Source organism: Echinococcus granulosus (assembly GCF_000524195.1).
Source record: "Echinococcus granulosus chromosome Unknown EG_S00218, whole genome shotgun sequence".
Lineage (NCBI taxonomy): Eukaryota > Metazoa > Platyhelminthes > Cestoda > Cyclophyllidea > Taeniidae > Echinococcus > Echinococcus granulosus.
Window position 1 is genome coordinate 11,986 of NW_020170598.1, and position 16,433 is coordinate 28,418.

Sequence of the window (16,433 nt, forward strand, 5' to 3'; positions counted from 1 at the left end):
GCACTGACTACGTTGTAATGGCTGACGCGGAAGGTTGACCTGCGGGAGCGCCGGGGACGACGCTCAAAAGAGGAGGGAGGCTATGTAATACGATAGTGGTTTATCCCTTGGTTCTGGTGAGGCGCCACTTTTGTACTTTGAATTAGCCCCCTTGTACCCGGCTGGGTGGGCTGGCCCTTTGGGCCATGCCAATAGCCCAGACACCTTCTCTGTGCTGAATACATATATTCTGCCCTAGTATTCTGTCTTCTTTCGTCTTCAGGGAGTCTGGGGACGCTACAATACTTTTCCTCTTTTCCGATTCATTAAGTGATTTTCATTGTCATTAGTATCTATCCTCAATCTACAAGGCCAAAGAGGTCCGATTTACTTTCTCTTATTATTTGTACTTCCAACTCGTTAATTTGTCCCCCAAAGTCATTAGAGTGAATCCACTACGTGATTTTTTGCGATGACGGTGTGGAACTACAAATATTTTTATAAAATGTGATCCCTCTAGATTTCACAACTAGGCTCAAATTCCTAGAACTTTTGGTGTATAAGTCAACCTCCCCTCGGTACTGTTGATGTTCCCGACCCTTGTGATTTTCCGCCAGCTCTTGACCCATTTATTCACAATCAAATCTGCTCATGCGGTGCTATTTCGGTGCAAATTAGTGCGTTGTATTGTTTAGTTTGGGTTCGATTTTATTTTTTTTTTACATTGGAGGATAAAACAACCTATGTTTGTCATGTCCTTAACCATCGGCTTCTCTTTCGTACTGATTATGATAGTTTTCCGAACCTGCTGATCCGTATTGATGGATGCTGTTTGTATTTTTCGTTGTACGATGTTTTATCACAACATTCCTCAGTCTTTCGTTTTGCACTTTTGAGACTCATTTATACTTTGTCTTCTCCTCAGAGTCGGAAGAAATTATTCATTCTGGTAAAAATAGCATATTTATTTGCCTCTTTGTGTATTCGTTTTTCTTAATTTAACATGGATTTCTGCAAATATCTTTCTGTTTATTTTGCACATTTTTAGTTGGTTCAAACCGACTTTTTCTGGCATTAAGGTATCGGATCGGTAAACGGAATGCTTAGTGCCTTTTTGAAAAATCTTCATTCTTTCCCAGTAAGTTTTTTGTCATTGATATTGTTCTCATAAGTGTAGAAACCAAATTCCGGGTTCAGATTTGTGATAGTCACAGGCAACGAGAGTTGTGACCTGGATAGCATTGCCTGCGCAACCTGTTACGCCTACATAAAATCGAAGGTAAGTCAAATTTTTGCTCTTTAATTTTGTTTTCTGTTTTAGGAGGATCTAAGCGATAAAGCCATCTACATCCCCTACTGTAATATACCTGAATCTGACCTCGATTTGCGCACGGAAGCCACATTCTGGTTGAGAAACTGTCAGATTGACAAGAAGGACCTGTTTTTCACCGGCAGCTTGGATTGGTTGTTGACTCCAGAATACGCAAACAAATTATCGGTCATTTTGGTTGATCATTTTCAGAAAGAATCAGGCAATGCCTTTAAATTCTGCCCTGTTGTTGAGATAATTGATCACCACCCTCTTCTATCAAGTTATCGAAAACCAGATACATGCAAATACTTTCTGGTCGAGAAAGTCGGTTCCTGTTCCTCTCTTCTAGTCCACGAACTTTTCAATCGACTTCCGCGAGTGTTGACACCACTAGAGCTTTGTCAACTGTTGTATGGTTAGTTGGTATTCCTATGCCATTTTCAACAATCGTAGGTGCAATACTGATTGATACTGACGGGCTGTCGCAACAGGCACTAGATATTCAGAAGGCGACTCAGAAAGACGTGGAGGCTGTGCGGAAGTTAGAAGCCTTTGCTGGAGCGGAATTGCTCGCTAAGGGGACCACGAGGGCAACCGTTTACAGCGAGATCTTGGCGGCCAAATTTTGTATCGATGGTAGTCATCCATTATTCTTGTATACCAGACTAACCAGTTTTGGCATAATGATAAAAAGTTTTTTTATTTACCTCTAAATGATCACCTAGAACGCTTCTCATGACGTCATTTGTGCAAGTGTGAATACCAAAACCTCCATGCCAAACACTGGTACCAGTGAACTCGTGCATTAAAAATATCAGTTGACCTGGATATCTGCTGCTTTAATTTTCGGCCATCTCTCCCAATTTGTTTTCTCATAAAATTTTCTGGAAATTTTGTGTAGTAATATCAAATTTATGGGTTTACGGGTTGAAAACGCATTACTTCATGCTTATTCACACAAACTGCTGCTTCTTCATGGCTACCACAGGCCTATGCAACAACTGATTTATTTTGCAGGTCTTTCACTTTGGGATCTACTCCGGAGAGATTGCAAAAAAGTTTTTGCTGGCTCCGAAACCCACCCAGATATTGTGTGTTCCACAATCACAGGAATGGACTTTAAGGTAACCCCTGTTGCTGTCTTTTGTGGCGTTGATCGTTTGTTGCGTACATCACACTGTCCCTCATGTGTTTTCTCGTTGACTTGTGTAAACCCGAATTTTACGTGGACAAATTTGCATTAATATGAAATGTTTCCCTTTTTAGGAGCTTTTAGAGCACCGCGAATTTAGCCAGGAGGCAACTCGATTTTGTGAGGAGCAGAACGCACGGGTGCTGGTGTGTGTGACGGTCGGACTGACCTCTCTATGCACTTGCGACCAATCTCATGATGATCCAATCGCTACACCGTTACCCAGAGAATCTCGTCGGGCCGTTGTTGTCACTGCTCCTGCGCAGCAACGCAATCTCTTGGACAGTGTGAGTGATATCCCACTCATTCTAGCGGTTAGCAAAATGTTGATAATACCTCTACTTTAGATAATAAGTAGCATGTTGCACATAATGCTTTGGTATGCTGCCAACGCTGGGAGAATTGCGTTATCTGAAATGGTTTCCAGTCCATCCTTTTTCAGACTTTGTAAGATTTTCCAAATAATTTAGGACTTATGTAGTTGAAAAATGCATGTCCGATTTAAGTATCAAATTATTGGTCGCTGTTCATAAATTTCCGCGCTTTTTTGCACGGCACGGATTAATTTATTAATTGTTCTCTCGGCAGCCTCATTTCCCGTCATTTAAAGTCATTGAGTAGCGCTGTAAGTGTTGAGATAGCGTGCTGTTTGGTTACAACTGGTGTAATTGATTTAATGCGCCCCCCAAGGTGATCTTGGCTTTGTCTTTTTGTTTTGTCTATCCCGTACTACACCCTTCGCGGGTGTGGCAGACGCCAGCTTAGCTATTTATTATTTTATCACTTGAATGTGAATCATTTAATCTAGCGCATTTTCGCTCTTACGTCCAATTTTAAAGCAAACAGCCCATTCGACAGTTGCATCGAAGGTGTGTCACTTCGTGTTTGGTGGAATTCTTTGGAATTTGAGTGTCTTCATCGAGAGCACCTTGCATCTGGAAGATGAATGCTACTACATTGAGTTACATTCTTTTTTTAGTTCCTGTTAAATAAACGTTTATCTTTAATATTTTTTCAGGCACACCTTCATATTTATTTGGCCCTTTTTATTCGCAAAAGTAGTACATCCCTAATTCATATCTCTAGCGTTGTAGTAATGGAATTTCGCTTAACATTTTTGCTATCTTGGGGGGTGGGGATTTCAGAAGTAAAATTGGCTTCTACGGCCCATATATTTTAATGTGGCACTGATTACTATTCATTGTCTCGACCGCTTTAACTTCTGCTAAAAAAACTTGCAAAATGTGGTTACCCTTCGATCTGCGCATACAACATCTTTTTTGCCGTTTTGAAGCCAACCCGTCTGTTTGCGACACTACTGCGTGCGAATTTTTATCATGACCTGATAAGGAACACATGTCACGCACTTATGATGCGGAACGTGGGTATGACAATCAGAGCAAGTCTGTTGTTTTTTTCACCTTATGTCACCCAGCTCTTCATTATACCGTTAATAAATAGCACTAAAGCCGTCTTTGCTACCCGTGGTTTTTCAGTTGTGGGCCTACCTGATGGCAAATGCCAAGGAGTTTCTCTTGGACCGCCCTTCGGACGGAAAATGTAGCTGCAGCAACAGTGGTGGCGAAGTCGAATCCGGTGTCTATGTTGCCCTCATCACTAACAAGGCAGTCACTCGCAAGCAGTTGATTCCAATTCTCATCGACTTCTTGCTCTCCCAGAAGTAGCATCCTATTCGGGTAGGTCCTTTCGACCTCTATGGCAGTTTCATTGTTTTCTAGATGATTTTCCTAAAAATGAATGCAGCCCACTATTTCTTATCACCAAATGTTAATGACAAATTTCACCAATCTTTACCATCATGTAGGTTATTCGAATTTCAGTTTTCACCGTTGAATTTTATCCAATTTGAGGTCTTACTCTGCTTCCATTAATGGATTTTGTGCCTATAGACATCCCATTTTTTGTGCCATCATTTAGTCTTGGTCATTACTTCAAGGATACGCATAACATTGTCGGTACAGGGTAGTGGTTTTGTGCACACTTCCGAGACTTGAATGCTCGCACTTTGCCTCTGTGTATTGGCACTAAGTGTGTGCTTATTTTACCGTGCTCGTCTTTCCAAATAGCATCCCGTAACCCGGATAAGCGAGGCCAGCAAATTACAGGACACTGTGTGTAAGGTCTATTTTCTAACTCCTTTTAATGTATTGATGCATCAGTAGAAATTTGAGCTTGATCATCGCGATACAAAGAAATGGACGCATATTACGCAATGCGTTTCTGCGGTCAAATTTCTACCCCCATAGTGCCGCTTCTTATCCCAATAGTGTTTAGCTCATTAGGCAATTGGTAATCATATCATCATTACTCTTTTGCCTAGTGGGGGTATGTGTGCATTAGTAACTTAGCTTGCTGTTCCCTGGGCAGTGTGGAGCCCTCTCACGCACGGCTGCTGTTCTACCCACCCTCCCGTCTTCTATCCTTGTAGGGTAGGAGATTAATGCTGTGTTGCAAGGCTTAGACGCTGGCAAGGCCTTTTGTTCCTTTGGATCGTTGTGAGCAGAACTCGTAATCTTGTGAATGGGAGAACTACTTTTTAAGCCAAACGATTACCTAAGGTGACGGTCCATACGGTTGTGAAACGTAGCTATCCTATGAATTCATTTTCAAGCATCACCAAGTATTATCCTTCATACGATTGGTCTATGATCATCAATGTAAAAAGGATAGTACCACCCTTTTCACCTACGCTTATAACCACCATCTTGCTAAGAACTGGTGATCTCATTTGCCCAGCTGTTGAGATTGCTGGGGTGCTCCACCTATACGTCTTCAAGCGTACTGTCCATTCTCCTGAAATGTCTCATTTACTTGGTTTCGTAACATCATTAAATATGTCGGACGCCAGTAGGCTATTTTTCCGTCTTTTCAACTGGAATAGCAACGGTTAATCCAGGAAGCATTAGAAATTGATCACAATACGTACGTTGAAACTGGATTTTCCACTGACTGACCTTCATGGACACCTTTATACCCTTTACACCTTTACATCCCCTGTGTCTGCTTGCTTCGCGCCTGTGGATGAAATGTGATAAATACTTGCAAGTGTTTCCATGCGATATTTTCATGTCTCTCGGATTTATAACAACTATGCACCAAGCTTTGCATTATCACCAACTGCAAATAAGCATTTCTTATTTTTTTATTTTTGGCTGGACAAAATCGTACATTTCGTCTGCAGTCTAATTTTACTTGCAAATGTGCGACCTCGTTACAGGAAAACCTCATGACCCGGGTCTTGTGCTGTTTTTCTCCATCTCCAGCCCTACGTCTGTCTCATCTGGTCTCTCTAAGCGTCCCAGTTGGTGGAAACGTCGCAGCGATGTGAAATTGCATGCTGAGATGTTACCGATTGTTCGCACAAACTCTTCGAAATTGGGCGTCAGGGTGCCCAATCTTGTCAAAAATAGGAAGACGTAGTTAGTGAAGTTTGTCTAGAGATGCGTGTTCAAGCCTAACCGTGGGGGGGTTTGTGACCTTTTGCATATCCATTTAGTTCTGTGTTTCCTTTCACCTACGCGGCACTGACGCAATTGCCATATGGGTTGGGGGGATTGAGGGTTCTCATGCGCCCATAACTACTGCTGCTGCCAATCCTACCGCCTCTGCCTGCCAATCTGTTTCTGTATATGTTTGCATTCGCGTGACAGCGGTGTGTCACAAATCGCAAATCACTGCCTTTGCGCAACGCCCTTGCTGTCATCCTGTTTCGACTTTCCGTTTGCTCCCCAGGTACGCTCTCCTTCTCTTATTCTGGTTGTTGGTGTTCAGTATCCAACAAAGAAGACGATTTTTCATCGAAGCACGCGGTTGCGACGTTTTGGAAGGATGAAGGCACATATTCCATGCGGCTTCATAATCGCATTGTCAAGCTTTAATGACCTGTCAGGCTGAATGGTAGATAGTGCAGCATCCCTGATCATTTCTCGTCTTAACTATCGAAATCTCTTTTGATGCTTTTGGCTCATTTCTCCCCCAGTTTTTGAGACCCAACTTGCATAAGATTCATGCTGACATGATTTGAGGATGGAAATCCACATTGTCGCAGTCCATCTTACTCACGAGAGAGTATTATTTCATGCTGGTGTAAGCATATTGTCATTTATGAATCAGGTACAGCTTAGAATTCCCGCTTTATAGTTCTGGTTTGAATAATTGTAAAGCGCCTAAATTCTTTTTCGTTAAAACCTACCCACACACGCAAATACTAGCTTTTTCGTGTTCATTCGAGCAAGGCATCGCTATGGCTGCATGGTGCAGGGCTGTGGGCCGGGAAATTGGGCACAATCGAGGGGGCCTTTGATCCATTTTTTAGCTGCAATAAATGATGTCCATTTGTTTACTATTATTGTCCTGGGCACCTCCATATTGTCTCCATAGATGCTTGTTGTTCATGCATACGTGTTCCAGCGAAAGTAAACATTAAATAGTTATTAAAGTGGTAGATTTGGAATTGTTGTTGAAAGATGATTGTATGCAGTTCAGACGTTTGCGTGTTTGGTCATCACATTTAGAATTTTTAAAGCTTAAGTTGATAAATAGTTAATTCAAACTTTAAGAGGCGTGTGATCCCAGTGTACCTAACTTTCGGTGAAGTAAAATCCACATTGATTGTATTTTTGCAGGGGTTTTGCCTTCAAGATTGAAGTTGCCTTCCGAAGTGGAACTTTTCAAACCGTAAGTCACTAGTCACATCGCTTCTTTAAGAAACTTCGAGCTGCCTGTTACGGAAGGGAACCCGTATTCGAAAATATCATTTTTTTACTTGTCTACTGTTCTCTGAAGTACCTCCGATAAGGGCTTGAAAAGGTAATCACAGATGGAAGCGAAGGGCTGAGATCTTGATATCAGTGCAATGAAACAAGAATGTTCATGCTGAACGGAAGAGGCATCAAGTCCAAAAGCTGATACTTAAGAATTTCCAATATTTCACCTAGAATGGTTAGTTTCTAGCTGTACCCGTGCTTATTATCCAAACTTCTGCTTCCGTCTTGATTTTACTTTTCAGTTCCAGACCCTTTGTATGCCACTTGTATTTTGGATTTTGTTGAAGCTACGCGAATGTAGCGTCCATTTCATCTCTAAATGCGTTAGTAGATCAGGAAACATTGCTGGCTGGGAGACAAGCGGGACAGATGTCATAAACAGAGTTTCGTGCCGGCTTTGAGGCTAAGTGACGGGTGACAGGAAAGGTCTGTGCATCAAACTAATAAATTATTGTTTTAACTGTACACCTCTGTAAAATACTTAAATGTGTTGTTTCTCGAGATCCTGTGCCCATTTTTTTTAGCCAATAGGTGGGTAGTCGTGTCTACTGATTACCAAGACCATCAGCACCACTTTTGTTCTAAACTTGACTTTAGTTATATGGATCTGGAAATCTGTTCTAGGAGTGCGTACTCTCGTTCTTTCTGGTCCTCAATGAGTTAGATACTCTGTAAATTCACTTCAAAAATACTTGAAAATTTTTCTTTACTCTTTAGTTCCGTGTAAGAATTTACTGATTTGTAGTTCCCAAGTCTCGTGTTACTCCTTGTCTAAAGCCCATGCCTTCCTGAATCAAACAATGCCTTTGAGTCACTCCTATTGCATGCGCCCATATTGTTGAAAATTTCGTCCGTAAATTCGCCTTTAACCCCCCAACTTTTGTTTGTTTATTTTGTTTGGCAGTAAACACAGACGATTTTGATCGTGCCACCGTTTACATCACGCCATCCTAGCAGAAAAGAGTACACGCACACACGCAGTGGCAACGAGGGGCTTTTTTAGACAGACAGCCTGAAACTTTGATCACTTTAAATTCTTTGGGCATGCTCGTGACTTGATGTTCGGTCTCCCCTCCAAACGTCGACGCTAACCTCAAGTAACTCCTAATTAAGGACTTTCCTAAAGTCAATCGTTGCTTTTTTAGGGCCACGTAACCTAGATTTCCTAAACTCACCCATTATTAAGTGACGTCAGTTAAGCGATGCTAAAATGACCATCTTACGCTCACCTATTATAAATTCCTTCGGTGGTGATCGCTAACACTCAGCATTTTCTTTTTCAGATTCACTTTGGACCACCTCATTCTCTCTCATCGCCTTTAATGTCACTTCCCATTTTCGAGACTCTGTGTTTTTTGTCGCCTAGGTACAGATATCACAATAAAATTGGTTGCCAGCAAGCTTACGCCTTTTGTTCTGCACCTGGTAATGCGTTGACTCCTGTTTGACTATGACTTCTCACCTTTAAAATGAAAAATGATTCGCCACATTATCATGCATGCAGCATAAAAATTGGAAGACTACTTAAAAGAAACTGGTATTTTTTCCGTTAGTAATCAAACAGTAATGGCTTTTCCCTCATTACAGATGGCTGTCAAAAGCCTAGTGGGGAAGAACCTCGGTTTGCCATTAAGCGATTCGTCGTCATGCGTGTCCCGAATTTCAGTGTCAATTAAGAGCTGGTAGTGCTCATAACTTCATGCAGCATTGGAGTCTCAGACTGCTGTGTTGTCGGTTTTGATTGTCGCTCTCCTTGTCCTTTTCCCCTTAGCTAAGCTGTCCTCGCATTGGTCCACTCTGGTGGATGGCAGTCCTCCAAACCACCAGACAGAAAAGCCCATTTTCACGGCAAATCTCACTCGATGCAAGTGCCTGCCCACTAATCACCTACTGACATGCTTCGTTCATTACCATGGGATTGGTATTGTATTATCAGCATCTCGTTTGATAAATCTGGCTTTTGGGTGCACTCCTGTGCATCGGTAGAGTTGTGTGTGATTTGGGGACGCACACTATAGGACCGTGGAAGGTTGATTAAAAGGACCTTATCAAATTGCTTGAATGGTTCGTCGTAGTCAGATGACAAACTTCAGGTGTTTTTCGTAATCCCATTAATTACACTTGATTTACTATGGCAATGCGTGTATGCTGCACTGTTCCGAAGTCGTTTCACGGCAAACAATCTCACGGCATGATTTACGGAGCTACAATGGAACTGCTGACTTCCACTCTGTCCTTCTAACTTGTCAGTTGGCTGCTTGACGTTTGTGACTATGTGTCATGATTTCACAAATAATGGCTCCCAAAGACTGTGTAGCACTGAATAACACAAAGGTTGTCTGTGTAGTCCTCATCTGCGTGAAGTTGGGAAATGAATTCCTAACACTGATAAAGCAGAATTAGTGGATTTCCTTATCTTCCCTTTCCACCACTAAGTGAGGTCTATCTGGTGTTGCAGCCCATAGGTCTCGGCTTTACGAAATACCTCCATATATTTTCAACTTACACGATATCTTTAACTCCCTCCTTAGCAGAATTTCAAAGAAAACTCGGCTTTCATAGCTACTTAGATGATAAATAGTTCTATCTATCCACCAGCACTTACATTACTGATTCGACCAACTCGACTGTTGGTCAAATTTGCTTATCCGCAGGTCAAGAACACCCCTCTTTCATTGTACGGTTTTAAACTCAACTAATGGTTTACAACATACAGTTTGGTACAGCAAGTTATAAACTAAAAAAACACGTGGTGCATATTTGTGACTCCGGGGTTCGGCTATGCAGATCGTGGCGTCGCATGCTTGTGACGTTTGTAATGTTAGAGTTGCATCTTACCCCTTTTACTTGCCTTCCTCATGAGACGAAGTGTTGGTGAAATCAAAGACATTATTGAGTAGATTTACTTGTAGTGGGGTTTTTGTTGTTCCTCATGCAAATTTAAAACCAAACAGTCTAAATTGAAGTGTTCAAAATGCGTGCATAGCGGGATGAGTAAAGAGCAACATTCTTTCTGGTGCTTTTCCTTGAATGGGATTATTTGAGGGTCCCATTGTCAAAATGGTACCATGACCACGACTTGTGAAGGTGAAACTGTCAAGTTTGTGCGCTATTCCTACTCCTTTGCTTAGTGACAACAAAAGCAGTGCCACATCTACTCTCTAGCAATGCCAGTTAAAGCAAATAGTCGTGTCTTGTCCACAGTCACTCCGTACTATTGCCGTCCGGTTAGAATTGTTCGAGTGGTTACTAATTGAACTGTTTTATATTTATTTGAAGCGAAAATGGTAGCAAGAAGGAGGTAGACACCCATCCTGTGGTCTCAAGAGGGTCGAAGTTAGTTAACATCCCCTCTTTTAAGCTATCTGAGGCGTCTGCTTGTTGGTTCTGGTGCGTTAAAACCTCCCCTTTTCCCGCGTGCATAAAGACCTCTTAAGTGAGTATCCACTCGGTTATCGCGTAGACCTGTTAAACGTTTCGGATAACCGTCGAGTGAAAAGAAGTCGTTTTCTTTGACACGTAAACAAAACTTTCCCAAAAAAGTATCCGAAGATACATGTTTTGCCTTTTGGTCTTTCTGCTTTGCACAACTCCCACCTAGTCTACCACCTCTCTGTCAGTCAAATCTTGGCCACCGGTAAACACAGCAGTCTATGACTTTACTCTTCTTTCCTCCATTTCACAGTAGTCATTATGTGAAAGAATCACGTCTTATTTTCTTCCCTTCCATCTATCAAAATCACATTTTATCAGTTCATTTTTGTTGACCATTACTGACTAGGTGACCTTTTCTTCTAGGAAAGGTCTACGATTTGGAAAGGGCCACCAAAGGTGACACTTGCCAGACAGTGCTATTTTCTGGGATAACAAAATGACTTCAAACGCGTCTTTTACCGACAAATTTAGCATTTCAGTAAAGTGACCAATCTAATTGGGAGGCAAAAAGCCATTTAGATATCAAGCATCTCGAACCTTTGTCTGCTACTGTGTGCTATTTCACATGGGTAGATTGGACTCTCCAGCCTGTTAATGACTTTGTGGACTTATTTTTACGTCAGAACGGTGGGAAATCCTAAAGTAAAAATGCTGAAATCCTACATCTTCATGTCGATTCCTGAGTTACCTGAAACCGTAAGTTGTGGAAGTGGATCTTATGTTCTCCTTCTTTACTCTCCTAGGGAAGCATTAAACTCCATTCTCAAAAGTTCTACTTGCTCAAAAAATCAGGTGAATCTGACCTGACCTGAACTGCTTTTAACGCCATAGCTGATGCTTGAGATTATGTAATCGTCTCGATTCGGCCTCTTTAATATACGACGCAGCTAAATCCGACAATCATTCTGCCGACGTTTAAACATTAGCTATTCCCTCTTTTACCGTCCAAAAAAATCAACCACCTTACCTTACTTTCTATCAAATCATAATCCATCGTAGAAAAAATCAAATTTTCCAATGTCTAACTTTCGTCCAAACCCACTCTTTAAAATCACTAATGCCTTAAATGGAAATGTAGTCCTCCAACGAACTCGTGAGTTGCCTTTCCTCCATCGCCATCTGTCATTGGAGAATCAAGACTGCAGCCATCTGTCGTTATGCAAGTAATTTTTCAGTCCATTAGGCAAGAACTGTTTTGTTGCATATCACACAGGCGGTGGGGATTCGCGGTCTTTCTCTACGAGAAAGTCCTACGCCCTTCCTCCCGTGCCTTATTTAAAAGACTGATTGCTGCTTGGAAGACATTTTTGCAGTACGCTAAGCTCCTCTACACTAAATTAAACCGAAAGATGGAAGTTTTTCCAGTACTGAACATTTTCAAGATTGCTTTAGTTTGGGAAATCATCCTAAATTCAACTGACTAGTGCAAACAATAACAAAGACCTCCCATATTTCGGTCAGGCCAAAGCCTCATTCATCGACACCTCTGTCACCATTGCGTCTGCATTACTCCCCCATCCAATGTCTACATTCGCCGTCCGTCTTTGTTGTTGGATCGCTTAGCAATGTCTCCTTTAATGTCAATGTGGGTTCCATGCAAGGGTGCTGGAGTGTTTACGAATTTAGTTTGTTTTCGAGATAACAAGTACCCTCATTTTGTAAGCTCCTTTTGATGGTTGCGAAATTCGTGCTTCTTAAAACGTGATCATCCAGCCCTCCTTAGGCGATCAAATGGTCATAATAGAAGGGCAACCCGTCGATTTAAGTAGTACAGGGTTTGGAGTTGTCAGTAGCTGTCAAATATTCAATTGGTAACATACGAAATAAGGAAGTAGGATACATTTAATCACGTTGTCTGTACCCTTTTCTACTTTGTTACAGGTGTGCTAAGGATTGACCCAAATGACTGCAAGAAGCAAGGTATCATGGAGAACTCATTGCTTCTCTTTGGTCTCCTAATTATCATTACTTTTCTTCACACCTTTTTGGATTCTAACTCGATCTCGGAGATACCTGAACACTTGCTTTTAAAAAGACGGCAATGCTACAGAGACTTTTATTTACACTTTATCCTCGGCCAGTTCTAGGTTCCTGTCTTTCAAATATTTTTCAGTACTTTTTTTTTCATTTTAGACTCTGAGGCTTTTCCGTAAGTTGCACAAAACTCGACTTGTTGTCTTTAAGGATGATGATCTCGCTCTTGCACGTAAGTTTTCTTGGCCTAAAACAATGTTCCGATGGAGAATTATCCTTTCTTGAGTGCTAAAATGAAGGACTCACTAATCATATTAACATTGTGAGCCGATTTAAATGCCAAAAAGAAAGGCTGTCTTAATTTTTTCCTTCCTCGCCCCTATATTGCAGCTAGTATTATGCCCTTTATGCATTTTCCCTGAGTTGACTCAGTTCTACTCCTTAACCTTCCATAGAGTTACCCTGTAAGTTACACCCCCTCTAGAGGCCATTAACATCCATGGTCGAACACACCCTCACCGATGTTGACCCTCTTGATTCTGCTCACGAGCCTTAAAATTGATAAAGATTTGATACGTGCGAGATAATAAAAAGTGGTTTGACTTGAGTAGATTAATGACAGAGGGATGCAAGGGCACTATCTGCACCTCTCATTCGCCTTTTCGTTGCCCCAGGAGGGATACTTTTCCGGCGCACCACTGCCCGCTTTTGATGTCTCCAACCCCACGCCTACCATTAAACTCTCACCAAACGAGATTGATGACTAGAGCAGTGGGACTGGGAGAGGAATTGTGTACTGGTTTGCCGTCTTTGCTAACCCCCTTTCCATAAGTGATCGTTGGACACCCTTATTATGCTCTCGATTTTCACTTTCGCCTATAGTAAAACCGCTTTCGGGTGGCTGCTCTCATAAGCACACGCAGACCTTTAAGTCCGGTCATTAGGCGTTCAGTGGGCAGGAGGGGGCTTTATTTTAATTTATGGCAACCATGGTAAATGCTGGTTGTTGTGATTCGTTGCGGTGACTCCTAAAATCTGGCTCATTAGCTTATCCTTTTCACTTTCGAGAATGCACATGCGACACGTTGAAAACATGCTCCTCTAATTTAGGATAATAATCTTGCCTGAAAGTTTATAATCTATCAGTTTGTCACTTACCGGAGAAAAAAATTCTTTTTTAGAAACTCGAGCAAAAATAAACGAGGAATTTCGCGAAAATGCGAATGTAACGGATCTGGCGAAACTGGATGAGGTGAGGTTCTCGTCGGGTTTTGATGGCTTGATTGTGTTCTTGTGTATTCCACGAAACCATTATTTATGAACTCCCACTTTCGTCATCAAAAGACTTTGGGTGTACTATTCCGCCTTATCATCAGTCAAAAGGCCGCAGTATCATGTTGGGTCCCTTGATTTATGTTTCCACACCATTGCTATTCCTCGCGCCACAGCCTACCTGTCTACTTTAAACCAACCTCATGAAAGTAATCTCATTTTCCTTGGTACAACCGCAGTAGTATGCTAATATTACCCTAATAGCTAGGGGGATTGGGCATTAGACCTTCAAACGCTTGCGAAAAGAAATTCTGGGTTGATTTTGGTTTTGGTTGACCATTTAAGAAAAGATTAGTAGTTTGAGGATTAAAATAGTGAAGGATGATGTTGTTGCAGTCAAATGTTACATGGACATCACCTGTACCTCAACTAGTCCGCGTCTGGCGGCTTTATTCCTTCCCTCAAAAAAGATATCTTAATTCCATAACTTGAGATGGAAAGCATACGGCGTGGTATTGCTATCGTCAACCACCTACAGGCGAGGCGCTTTAAAGTAGCGTCTTCATGACCAGTAGCGTCGTCATCCGGTTTTGGAGACGTGATTATGTGACCACACCTCCCGCATGATAAATTGTTTCATGTGTTATAACTCCTGGTTAGCAGGTGGGTTTACTTTTGACCAAATCAAGTCTTCGCTAACTGCTCTCGGTGGTTTCTCTCCACAGCTTTGGAACTTCGGGGAGGATATCAATCGGCTTCTTCGAAAAACGGTTATTCAATGTGAATATGATGAGCAGACTGGGCGATATAGTAAGTGTCCTCCGCAGAAAATAAATACATGTCTAGCTTTCTTGCCTATAATTACAGTCTGTCACAGTGTTCAAGTAATTTTCTGAAATCTTATCCTTTTTAGTTGGAAAGTTGAGATCCCTTTGAGTAGTAAATCAATGTAGCTCTACCCTTCCTCCTGTTCTAGCAAGCGATTAGTTCTATCAGTCAATCCTGCGACCTATTAGCAATTCCTAGCATCCCCGATCATTCATACTCCTTTATTAATAAGAATTTTTACTGATGAAGGCCTTACAATTTCACTACATCACGGTGGTGTCATTTGGATCACAAATTTAGTGCCGCCCGCTGTCGGCTGAGTATTCAATCAAGAGAGGGAGGAAAAAGACTCCTCACTTCACCATGCATAAGTTTTTATGTTTCGTCGAGGGAAGGTCTGCGAGGGGCAGTAAGTGGGTGGGGCGTAGGCAAACCAAACTGTCCCAGCTGCACGCACGAGATCGCAGATTGCGTCTCGGGCTTGTTCGGACGGGTACGTCTCACACACTGTTCCTGCGACAACCGCATGACCGCGATTACATACACTGTTTGGAGGTAAATTAGAGCAGGCGGGGCGTGAGTAAAAGTTGAGCCACACGTCCTGTATTCTGGTTGGGTCCCTCCATCTGTGTATGACTTCTATTTTTAATTTCACCACGGTCACCGCTACCGTCATGTAGGTTTGACAACCCGATTTACCAACCCGAGCCCGATGTCACGCCCCGTAACACCTGTGATAGCACCTCAGGTCAGTCGAGCTTGTTGGATGTTCCCGGTCTGAGGCGGATAATCATGCTGTCGTTTTTAAGCAGTATTCGGTTAGGTAAAAAAAACAATGACAGCTGATATACTGTATTAGATCACTGAAACAGTTTGACTGTGGCTGTCATTTTTTGCAGATAATACTTTTCTTTGCGAGTGTCGAATTTGTTTTCAATTGGGGCCAAAGCAAGCTCCGTACTCTTCGTTTCAAACATGCAAATTATTAGGCAATAAACAACATTGTCTTATGACTCTTCTTTCTACGCTAAATCAATACCTGTTGCTATATTTGAAAAGGTACTAACCAAGCGGTAGGTTTTGGGTTGCCAAATCCCTGTCTTGCAAGCTCGTTCCAATGTAATCTACCATAGTAAGATAAGATTTTTTCGACTACATCTTTTCTGAAGGCATCACTTTATAGTTGCACCTCTTTCAGAAGCAAATATGCGCAAGGAAATTGTGCTGGACGATGAAACCGACAGGAAAAAATGAAAGATCTCCACTTTGATCCTTACCCTCCCTTGGTGTACCTTTTGAGGAAGTAAGAAAATTGCCATCCGAATGCCTTTATTCAAGGCGAGGTCTGTGTGTGTGTGTGTGTGTGTGTGTGGTTTATTAGAAGGGGGAGAGGGGTGGGCTTTTAAGGGTCTGAAAATCCCACTTTAGGGTGTCAGCTAGAACACACGCACGCACGTGCGTTTGTTTGGCCCTCCGTGACTGGCCCAGCCGCGGCCAATGATCGCGTGCCTAGGCGACTGCGGATTGAAGGCGATATAAATACGCACAGGACCGAGCATTGGACCGCGCTGTTAGTACTGATCTCTCGCTCCGTGCACGTGTATCTTCTCTCACCTCGTTATCTAACCAAGTAGACTCAGCACCACAGCATTGT

The 16,433-nt window shown here is 42.1% G+C and overlaps 1 protein-coding gene across 1 annotated transcript; it reads left to right on the forward strand. All coding sequences in view use genetic code 11, as the record gives it.

The window, feature by feature from the left end:
* Positions 1–1,078: 1,078 nt before the first annotated feature.
* Positions 1,079–16,413, forward strand: EGR_10418 (Protein prune; the record flags this gene model as incomplete). Its single annotated transcript, XM_024499667.1, has 14 exons — positions 1,079–1,117; positions 1,157–1,258; positions 1,301–1,706; positions 1,745–1,927; positions 2,309–2,415; positions 2,558–2,770; positions 3,980–4,164; positions 5,768–5,891; positions 6,001–6,236; positions 7,130–7,181; positions 12,839–12,911; positions 13,861–13,931; positions 14,641–14,761; positions 16,208–16,413. The coding sequence occupies 14 exons, from the start codon at positions 1,079–1,081 to the stop codon at positions 16,411–16,413; spliced, it is 2,118 nt and encodes a 705-aa protein (XP_024345915.1).
* Positions 16,414–16,433: the final 20 nt, after the last annotated feature.